This window comes from Boleophthalmus pectinirostris, unplaced genomic scaffold (genome assembly GCF_026225935.1).
Source record: "Boleophthalmus pectinirostris isolate CB_2022bp ecotype Guang Dong unplaced genomic scaffold, ASM2622593v1 HiC_scaffold_19, whole genome shotgun sequence".
In the NCBI taxonomy this organism is placed as follows: domain Eukaryota; kingdom Metazoa; phylum Chordata; class Actinopteri; order Gobiiformes; family Gobiidae; genus Boleophthalmus; species Boleophthalmus pectinirostris.
In genome coordinates this window covers 25,003,240-25,012,854 of record NW_026571140.1, presented here as the reverse complement: position 1 = coordinate 25,012,854, position 9,615 = coordinate 25,003,240, and the positions used below count along the sequence as shown (strand labels likewise).

The 9,615-nt window shown below is 42.5% G+C and overlaps 2 protein-coding genes across 3 annotated transcripts; one reads left to right on the top strand and one right to left on the bottom strand.

Annotated features, from left to right (window-relative positions):
- Positions 1-1,459: 1,459 nt before the first annotated feature.
- cilp (cartilage intermediate layer protein, nucleotide pyrophosphohydrolase) lies at positions 1,460-5,810 on the top strand. Its single transcript, XM_020938805.2, has 8 exons — positions 1,460-1,528; positions 1,624-1,677; positions 1,759-2,028; positions 2,212-2,388; positions 2,463-2,768; positions 2,879-2,987; positions 3,102-3,250; positions 3,340-5,810. Exons 1-8 carry the CDS (start codon positions 1,465-1,467, stop codon positions 5,691-5,693), a joined length of 3,483 nt encoding a protein of 1,160 aa, XP_020794464.2. The 5' UTR covers positions 1,460-1,464; the 3' UTR covers positions 5,694-5,810.
- A 136-nt stretch (positions 5,811-5,946) lies between these two features.
- Positions 5,947-9,594, bottom strand: eif3jb (eukaryotic translation initiation factor 3, subunit Jb). 2 transcript variants are annotated; one of them, XM_020938806.2, is made up of 8 exons: positions 9,524-9,594; positions 9,285-9,373; positions 8,042-8,099; positions 7,864-7,964; positions 7,692-7,788; positions 7,376-7,555; positions 7,218-7,291; positions 5,947-7,088 (listed from the first exon to the last, which is right to left on the bottom strand). In XM_020938806.2, the coding sequence occupies exons 1-8, from the start codon at positions 9,534-9,536 to the stop codon at positions 6,969-6,971; spliced, it is 732 nt and encodes a 243-aa protein (XP_020794465.1). In that variant the 5' UTR covers positions 9,537-9,594; the 3' UTR covers positions 5,947-6,968. The 2 variants fall into 2 exon arrangements, with proteins under 2 accessions (XP_020794465.1, XP_020794466.1); XM_020938807.2 differs by lacking the exons at positions 9,285-9,373; positions 9,524-9,594 and adding an exon at positions 8,511-9,261.
- Between the last annotated feature and the right edge of the window lie 21 nt (positions 9,595-9,615).

Genomic DNA, 9,615 nt, shown 5'->3' with positions numbered 1-9,615 from the left:
TACCAAGTTCAATAGAAATCAATCAGATGCTCCTTAAAATGAAAAAGACATGCACAAGAATGATAATTCTCTATTCGGATGTAAAAAAGATTGGATATATACATAAATAATAACAATATTACCAAATATTTCAATAACTCCATGAGGATCAAGATCATGATGTAGTAAAAATCTAAACTGACTTATTCATCCTATTTTGGGGGACTAAAAAATAAACACAAGGAGACTGAAGTCTGTAGACAGCTGACCTGGGGACCCAGCCACAGCTGCCTTGCTAAGAGGGAGGAGTGCTGCCCACTCTGACACAGTACAACAGATTATATTCAAATGTATTTATGGAAATGTAAAAGTAATGATTTAATATTTGAAATATAACAATGTCCTCTGATTGAATAGAGCCACATTGATATGATAAGTATCCTATAGGTCCCCTGTGCAGCCAGCCTCATGATCAGGACAAATGCCAGTTCCACTCAATCAGCATCGATTGTGGGCATGAGGCCGGCGATTTATTAAGCCCCGCGTTTGTAACACAGACCCCCGACTGCCCTCTTTTTCATACCACACCATCTAATAACCATTAGGTGTACAATAAGAGTGATAAATTCAGTCGATAATAGTGCAATCAAAGGACAATGTGGCACGGAGCCGGGAAGGAGAGAGAGGGGAGGGGGCTGAGAGGGGTATAAAAGACAGAGGAGGGCTGAAAACCAGAAACAAGAGAGTTGGAGGAGGAGAGGCATGTGAGGACTTCAGGGAGGTTAAAGGAGTTTCCAAAAAGTTATTTGAAGGTAGAAGCAAGAAAAGTTCACTACTGGACGGTAAGGAAACACACGTCCAGCATTTCAGTACCTGCATTAGAAATACACTGTTTATAATAAGCTAATTACATTGAAGTAATGAGGTTTCAGTTAAAGAAATGATTAGTGCTTATGACAAGGTCTCTAACTTGATTGTCACTCAAGGTACTGCCATTGTCTCAGCTGTAGTTCTACCTGCATGTTTAACTCAGCGGTGAGTAAAAATTGGTAAAGCCAACAGCCTACAAGAGAGCAGTCTGCATGTGGGGGTGGACTGGAGTCAGTTTTTGTCAGTGCTTGTAGAAATGTTGAGTGTTCCCCAGATACATGCTGATGGCTAACACAGATGTGTAATATGAGTGGGAGCTCCGTCTGTCAATGCTTTCCCTTTCTGACCTGAACACAGAAATTAAGGAGTTTTTACACTTTAAGCTAACAAATCAAAGCCAATTTCTATCTGCATTTAAAGTGTGATAAAACTGTCTTCATACTACAACTGCCAGATGGTTTAAAGAGATTATTTGGCCATTTGTAAGCTTGTAAAAACAAAAACGAGTGTTTTGTAAACTGTTTTAGGTTCGCCTTTCAAAGACTGGGGCATTATCTCCTGTGGAGTTACGCCCAGAAGCGGAAGTCAAAGTTCAAGTAGCGGTGGGGTGCAATAATGGCAGTGAGATCTCTTCTTCTCATCCTGGGACTCACTGCAGCCGCTGTTATTGAGGCTCAGGGTAAGTGGTTCTTATTTTTATGAAACAAGTATGCCAGTATACTCATCTGCTTATGTTCATGAACATCAGTGTTTGGAATTTTAATTGAATTTTAGGACCATGGCAAACAGACAACAGAGAGCTCAACCCATCATTATTCCACGTTGATGGTATATACTTATTTATATATAATGTAATTATATATAATAATTTTGAATTGTCATACAACAAAATGTGTCTTTTGTCTCCAGACAACTATGAGTGGACTTCCTGGTTCAATGTGGACCATCCAGGGGGTCGTGGAGACTATGAGCAGCTGGAGGCCATTCGTTTTTATTATAAAACCCGAGTGTGCGCTGTCCCGCGAGCACTGGAGGCCCGAACCACTGACTGGATCCCAGCAAGAGAGACTGGGGAGAAGGTCCACGCCGACCCCACTGTGGGCTTCTGGTGCCTCAATGAAGAGCAGGGGCAAGAGCGCAACTGCTCCAACTACGCTGTGCGCTTCCTCTGTCCAAAAGGTGGGATCATGACTCTCACTGAACCAAACTTTCAGATAGTGTAAGCTTTTGGTCAGTCATCACTACACTTATGAATTTATTAGTTGCTCCTTTGTGTGTTTTTAAGGAGACAGATAGATTGAAGTGATGTTAAACATGAGCTTCGGTAATGACAAGTTGTCATGTATGCAGGTTTTTCCACAGGCAGTGTTGATGTGGAGGGCACCTGGGGTCCCTGGTCAGACTGGAGTGAATGCCCTGCTCTCTGTGGGCAGATTGGGATGCAGCTCCGCTATAGAAAGTGTCAGAGCAACTCTGTGCCATGCATTGGGTCTAAAGTTGAGGGTAAAGAGTGCCATGGGCCTAAATGTCCCAAGAAAGGTGAGCTGGATCATGCAACTTCTACAACCTACGTAGTTTGTGTATAAATTAACTTGTATCTCATCTTTCAGCAGAGTGCAGGCTGAAGTGTGTGATGGGCAGAGTGAACGTTGACTGTGATGCCTGTATGTGTGAGGACCACATGGTGCTGGGCTCAGTGCGTGGGGCAGGGGGCCTGGCAGCAGAGGGTGCTGTGATCCTGCGCTCTGGTAAACTTCTGACAGTCAGTGATCACAATGGACACTTCAGAATCCCAGGCCTCTGTCCAGATGGTAACACCACAGTGACTGTGAGGTTGCAGGGGCATGCCTCCCAAAGTGTGATAGTCCCACAGAGCACTGCCCGCACCTCTGTGCTCAGTGTGCAGCTGCACCGCACAGGTCAGATATACATGAAACTTCATAGCCTATAGTACAGCTACTACAGCACCATAACAGGAGAGGATCTCTGTCCTCATGGGTCATGGAGGTATCATATGTTTTCTTTTCAGAGAAACTTCATGTATCAAGCAACCCTGAAAGCAAGATCAGAAGGGAAGGACAAACAGCTGCATTCTGCTGCAAAGTGGCAGGAACCCCTCTTCCAGACACGTACCAGTGGTAAGATCTCAACACAATTATCATTAACAAATAAACATATAAAGCACTCAATTAAATTAATCTTAGTTTATCACAGGAGAGTAAAGGCATTTTAATTTATAATGAACTTGACAGGTTTCACAACAACAGCCTCCTTGAGAGACAGTCACAAAGCACACTGGTTCTGAAGAATCTTCAGCCTGAGCAGGCAGGCGAGTACTACTGCAGAGCAAGTGGACCATCAGGAGCCATCAAGACCAAGCCAGCCACACTCAAAATCCTTGGTATCTGATTACAATATAATTTAGTTTTATGAAAACGAACATTTTTTTTTTACAATTTTATCTAAATTAATTTCCTGATATTTTCTCAGGCAACAAAGAAGAGTCATGCAATCCCACACCTGAACCAAATCTTATCCGGCTTCCCTATGACTGCTTCCAAAACAGCACCAACTCCCTCTACTATGACGTGGGCAGGTGTCCTCCCAGAACATGCTCTGGGCAGCTGGATAGTGGCATCAGATGCAAAGACAAAGTTTCTTATTGCTGTGGAGTGGCCAGGATGGAGGAGAAGCACCTGCAGTGCCAGGGCTATGAGCTCCCAACTATGGTGGTGACCCAGTGTGGCTGTGAGAAATGTGTGGAGACCAAGGCAACCGTGTATGGCAGGGCAGTTGCAGTGGACAATGGTGAGCCAATGAGATTTGGACATATTTTTATGAATGGAGTTCGTATCAGTCGCACAGGCTACAAGGGCACCTTCTCAGTCCAAGTTCCTCCAGACACAGAGAGACTAGTTTTAACCTTTGTGGACAACATGCAGAAATTTATAAACACTACTAAAGTCCTTCCGTTCAACTCAAAGGGAGGAGCTGTTTACCATGAAATAAAGCTGATAAGAAAGAAAGCCCCTGTGACTATTAGTTCAACAGAAACAAACACACTTGAGCTGGGGGAAGTGGAAGGACAAGAAGCCATGGTACAACTCCAGATTCCTCCCCATTCATTTTACACAGAAAGTGGAGAGGTCTACACTGGCAATGTCAATGCTAGCGTTACATTCCTCGACCCCAGAGATGTGTCCACAGCTGCAGCGGCTCAAAGTGATTTAAACTTTGTTGGTGAAGAAGGTGACACTCTTCCTCTAAGAACGTATGGGATGTTTTCAGTGGATTTTCGCAGTGGGGACAAAAATGAACCCCTAAACGCAGGTGAAGTTAAGGTGTTTTTGGATTCCGCGCAGGTGACCATGTCTGACCATCTTGACAACATGAAGTTGTGGTCGCTGAATCCTGAAACTGGACTGTGGGAGGAAGAGGGAAGATTGCAGATGGAGAAAAAGAAGAGAGGAAAACGTGAGGAGAGGACTTTTCTGATTGGAAACATGGAGATCAGAGAGAGAAGACTGTTTAACCTGGATGTCCCGGAGAATCGAAGATGTTATGTCAAAGTCCGAGCTTTCCGTAGTGAGCGCTTTATGCCCAGTGAGCAGGTTGAAGGGGTGGTGGTTAGCCTTATAAACATGGAGCCTACAGCTGGTTTCTCTACAAATCCAAGAGCATGGGGAAGATTTGATAGTGTTATCACGGGCCCGAATGGTGCGTGTCTTCCTGCCTTTTGCGATGAACAGATAGCAGATGCCTACACCGCCTTTGTTATGGCCAATCTTGGTGGAGAGGAACTGGAAGCTGTCCCGTCTAGCCCCAAACTTAACCCCAACCTCATAGGTGTACCCCAGCCCTTCTTAGGTAAACTCAACTACAGGCGCACAGACCATGATGATAACAGACTGAAGAAGACTGCATTTAGCATCAATGTGGCAAAACCCGGTTCAAATGCAGCGGAGGAGGGAAATGGTCCCATCTATGCTTTTGAGGGGTTAAAAGAGTGTGAAGAGGCCCCTTTTAGTGCAGCTCACTTTCGCTTCTCAAGAGTAGAGGGGGACAGATATGATTATAACACTGTACCATTCAATGAAGATGATCCAATGAGCTGGACGGAGGACTACCTGAGCTGGTGGCCAAAGCCGATGGAGTACAGAGCATGCTACATTAAAGTCAAGCTGAATGGTCCACATGAGCTCAATGTAAGGTCAAGAAATATGGGCGGGACTCACCCAAAGACAGTGGGTCAGTTGTATGGCCTTCGGGACACTCGTAGTATAAGAGATATGGATCATTCCACTGTTTCGGCTGTGTGCGTAGAGTTCAAATGCAGTGGTATGTTGTATGATCAAGAGCGTGTAGACAGGACCCTGGTAAAGATCATCCCACAAGGCAGCTGCAAAAGAGATCATGTCAACACAATGCTTCAGGAGTACTTGGTCAACCACCTGCCTTTAGCGGTCAATAATGATACCAATGAATTCACTATGCTAGCCCCACTGGACCCTCTTGGTCACAACTACGGGATCTACACAGTAACAGACCAGGACCCCCGCACGGCCAAAGAGATCGCCCTGGGACGCTGCTTTGATGGCACTTCAGATGGTACTTCACGTGTAATGAAAAGTAATGAGGGTGTAGCATTGACATTCACGTGCGGAGACAAGGAAGTGGGTCGCCAAAGTGTTTTCCAGACAGTTCAAAATGCCCAGGCTCAGGCAGCGACCAGTGTGGTGAGGGGGGAGAGCAAGGGGGGCCGGAGGAGACAGAGGGGCTCCAATGCACCACGAAACAGCCGCAGACGCAGTACCAGAGATCCTGCAGGGAGGCGTAAACAGTGAATGATTATAGAGAACTAAAATGTACTGCGATTTGTAATTGATGAAAAGTATTTTTCATAACTAAAAGCTTTAACTGTTTCTAGTCAGTTTCAGATTATCATGTATTTTTTGCAGATTTGTAAACTTTTAAGTGTTCTGTGGTAAATGTGTACTTGAAATTGTAAATAGTGTATTTATTAGACATGCTGTGAACACCTGTAACCATTGAAAGTCCCAATATTTGATTTGTTAGTAATGAGGAACTCACAACTGCTCCTTTTGATCAGTGATTTATTAAATTAGATGCTTATAAAACACTGCAGATGCTGTATTTTCCACATTGTATTCATCCTATTGTCTGTTTAAACATTGACACTTTGTCCATTGCTAGAAAAAAGGAAAATGCCCCTTTTCAACTAACTGTAGCCCAAATGAAGCCATGTTGGTGTGAAGCCCATAAGTCCTCACATTTCTTCTTACTTGATACAAGCCTACCGAAGCAATTAGAAGACCAGTTTTAGCAAGTTAAATCTACTTGCCTGATCTTTTTTTTGCATTAGTATAAATCAAATTAGTAAATGTTTATTATGCACAAATAAGACCTATAAGCGCGCCAATTTCCACAATATTCCAGAGGTGTATCAAGAGAATGGCTGTGAGGTGCTGAAGTTTTTTAAAATGATACTTTGTTGTATGTCCCTTTCCAAACAAATGTCGTTCTTTTAAAGTATTATAAGTTAATTTTGCCTGTAGTGCAACCTGCCCAGAGATGAACTGTGCACAGATAAGCTCTTCATTTGGCAAAAGTTATAGATACTATATACTTTCCCTCCACAGTATGGTCAGACTTTTCAGACCTATAAAATATACACGACATTCTGGTATAGGATTTGCATAGAACCTTTGTTTCTATGTCTCTACACTAACTGCAATACTGGGTCTGTCATTTTATCATCAGGAGCAACAATTAACATAAAGAGCCCCGAGAAATATCAAACGACAGCAGTTTTCAAAATGCTTTCTTCTCTGAAGCTGGGTCACCCAACAGAAACTACATGATTATAAGATGTTAGAGCCAAGGCTGAATGAGAACAGAGAAAAGGCAATTCAATATGTATGAACGTAAAATAGTGAAAACTGGCTGCTCCCTGGTATAGTCCCTCTGGTCTCTGAAGCAAACTTAAGGGGAGCAACACATAGTTCAGATTTTTTCCAGGATGGCACTGGACAGCATGAGAAGGTACAGCTGCGTTTCCGAGGGTTGAGAGGGAGAGGGAAGCGGCGGAGGAGCCAGTGTCACATGAAGTCGTCATAGTCTTCTTCAAAACCTCCATAATCGAGGTCATCTTTCATCTTTGCTTTGAAGCCTCCACCTCCTGCGACTACACCCTTCTTCTTCTTCTTTCCTTTGTTTTGCTTTAAACACAATAAAGAATATAAGACATATCCAAGTGCATGTAACTGAAGCTCATGTCATCAACTTGATAAATGGCTCCCCCTACTGAGCATTAGGGAAAATATTTTTGGAAAGGAATTGAAACTCACCTTTTCTTGTTTCTGTTTCTCACTAAGTAGAGCTGACAGGGAATTACTGACTTTTTTCAAATCTTCTACTTCCACTGCAAAAGCCAAAGTCACATTAGTAAAGAAAAGATCCACTTTCAATATAACCAAGTTACATGCACATGATTTACTATACTCACATGAAATACAGAGTTCCCGAAACAATGAATCCAAGAAACTTGAATAATGTACTGATTTTTCAAATTGGGTTATTTTATCTTTCAACAGTTTTTCAAACTCTGTAAAGTCTTCTCTGGAAGATGGACACATGGCATCAATGCCAGTGACACTGTTACTAGTAGTGGTAGTAGTAGTAATACCTGCAAAACAAAAGGGAAAAATCATTCTTGAACACTTTATAGACAGTAATGCATGTAAATCATCAATACAAAAAAGAAGTTTATTAAAAAAATACTGTGTAAATAGTTGAGCCCGCATTAGTGACTCATAAATTACCAAAAGCATCTTTCGCAAGCTCCATATCGGATTCTTCCTGTAGCTTCTTCACTCTCAACTTCTCTGCTATCAATTCCTCAGGGGTAAGCTCTGCTTCCTAGAGGAATATAGTACTGTTTTAAAAACGTTCAGACATTGGGTGAATACAATTATAAAAGCATTTCATAATTACATTTTGACGCATGTCTTCTTGTTCCTGTTGCTTTTTCCTTAACCTGTTTTCTTTCTCTTTGATTTTCTCGCTCAGCTTCTTTTTTTCTGAAACCTTTGGTTCTATAAAATAAAACATTGAAAACAGACTCAATAAAATATGTAAACAGCATTCATTTTAAATGGGTAATATTTCTTACCAGTTTTCTTAACCTCTACTTTTTTCTCCTCTTCTTCATCTTCATCATCCCAATTGTCCTGCAAAAAAATTTAAAATAGTGTTGGTAATAGTATTGGTCAACATGTAAATGTACTGATTTAGATGATGTCTGAATAAAGAACATCGAAACTGCATACAGACAACATGTATCCTACTTTAATCTGACTTTTTTTTTTTTAACATACTAAAGCATCAGCATGCAGTAAGAGGAATCCATTACAAATGACAATCATATCACAACATTAGAAAAAACGGTATGGCAGTAAATGTTCTTCATGTTTCTCAAAGGCTAAAATTAGCTTTAAATTTGATGAGGTAAATTGATAGTTCAAGTGGAAGAGTAACAAAGCTGTCAAGAGATATTTAGCATAGTTATTAGCAATTACATAGTTATAAACATTACGACACAAGTGTTGCATTTAAAACACTGGCGTCTTTAGATACTGTACCATATGTCAGAGACCAGAACAATTGAAGGGGCCTCTCCCAGCACATTCCCTGAGTGAATATTTTGAGGCTCTGGACAAATCCAGAGACAACAGCCAGGTAAACATGGATAATAACATAGAATGGAGGAATGACACAACACTGCCAACGCTCTCAAGTGGAATCTCCCAGGCCTGGCTCATCGGAGTTGAGTCATCATCTCATATGATTTCATCTTTGTGTTGCTAAAGTTGGTAGCAACTTAAGCTAACGCTGTCTCGTGTTACTCGAGCTGAGAGGATTCAGGGCAAACCTTAATCCTCTATTATTATACAATGTTAAGAAGATGAAACTTAAGACACATGCCGAGTACTACAAACAATGACCAATCTAACAATCTGCTGATAAACCGCTGAATATCAACACTTATTGAGTAAAGTGACTGCCATTCTCATTCCTGTTGGTTAGCTTACACAGCCTGGCAAGACGTGACACTTCCAGTTGGTTTGCTAAAATAGTTTTGTCCCTGCGTCAAAGTAAAGTCGGAGAGGAGAGAGTGGCTGACAGGGGCCGACTTTGAGCCGTTTAGCGTTACACTTAGCTCGGCTAACACTCCTGCTGCTGCTGCTGCTGCTGCACGATGTGCCACATGAATTAGCCGCCTGCTAACGGGGAGCTAACACACACTGTCAGACAGGAAACCGACAAAGCCCCATCTGCGTGTTTCTCACAGACGATCCGACAGCACAAGAGCACCACAACAACATCAACTCATCAAAGCAGAAGTTTTAATTCACCTTAACATCTTCATCTTCGTCCTCGCCTTCCCATTTGTCCAGCGCTGGCGCCTTTTTAATCGGCTCCTCCGGCTCGAAGCTGTCAGCGTCTGAAAAATCGACAACATTAAATTTGTTAGACCAATCCACATCTAACGAAGGAGAGCGACAATGCTACACTCTTGAGTTTGTCTAACAGGAAGAGTACTTATGGACGGGATAGCTTTAGAGCTGCTATCCTTCCTAAGTTAGTTTCTCACCCCAGTCCGCCATGTTGCCTGTGTAGTGTTTGACAGGCTCACGGTGAAGTCAGCAGCTCCGCACTCCCACCTCCCGCACGTCACACGCGCCT

What these genes read in the sequence shown, in the direction of transcription:
- cilp (XM_020938805.2), top strand. Translation starts at nt 1,465, where the DNA reads ATGGCAGTGAGATCTCTTCTTCTCATCCTGGGACTCACTGCAGCCGCT. An exon ending in CGCTGTTATTGAGGCTCAGG is followed by an intron (nt 1,529 to 1,623) that starts GTAAGTGGTTCT and finishes ATTGAATTTTAG; the next exon opens with GACCATGGCAAACAGACAAC. An exon ending in GCGCTTCCTCTGTCCAAAAG is followed by an intron (nt 2,029 to 2,211) that starts GTGGGATCATGA and finishes GTTTTTCCACAG; the next exon opens with GCAGTGTTGATGTGGAGGGC.
- eif3jb (XM_020938806.2), bottom strand. An exon ending in AGTAGAGGTTAAGAAAACTG is followed by an intron (nt 7,965 to 8,041) that starts GTAAGAAATATT and finishes TTTATTTTATAG; the next exon opens with AACCAAAGGTTTCAGAAAAA. An exon ending in AGAAACAGAAACAAGAAAAG is followed by an intron (nt 7,089 to 7,217) that starts GTGAGTTTCAAT and finishes TTGTGTTTAAAG; the next exon opens with CAAAACAAAGGAAAGAAGAA.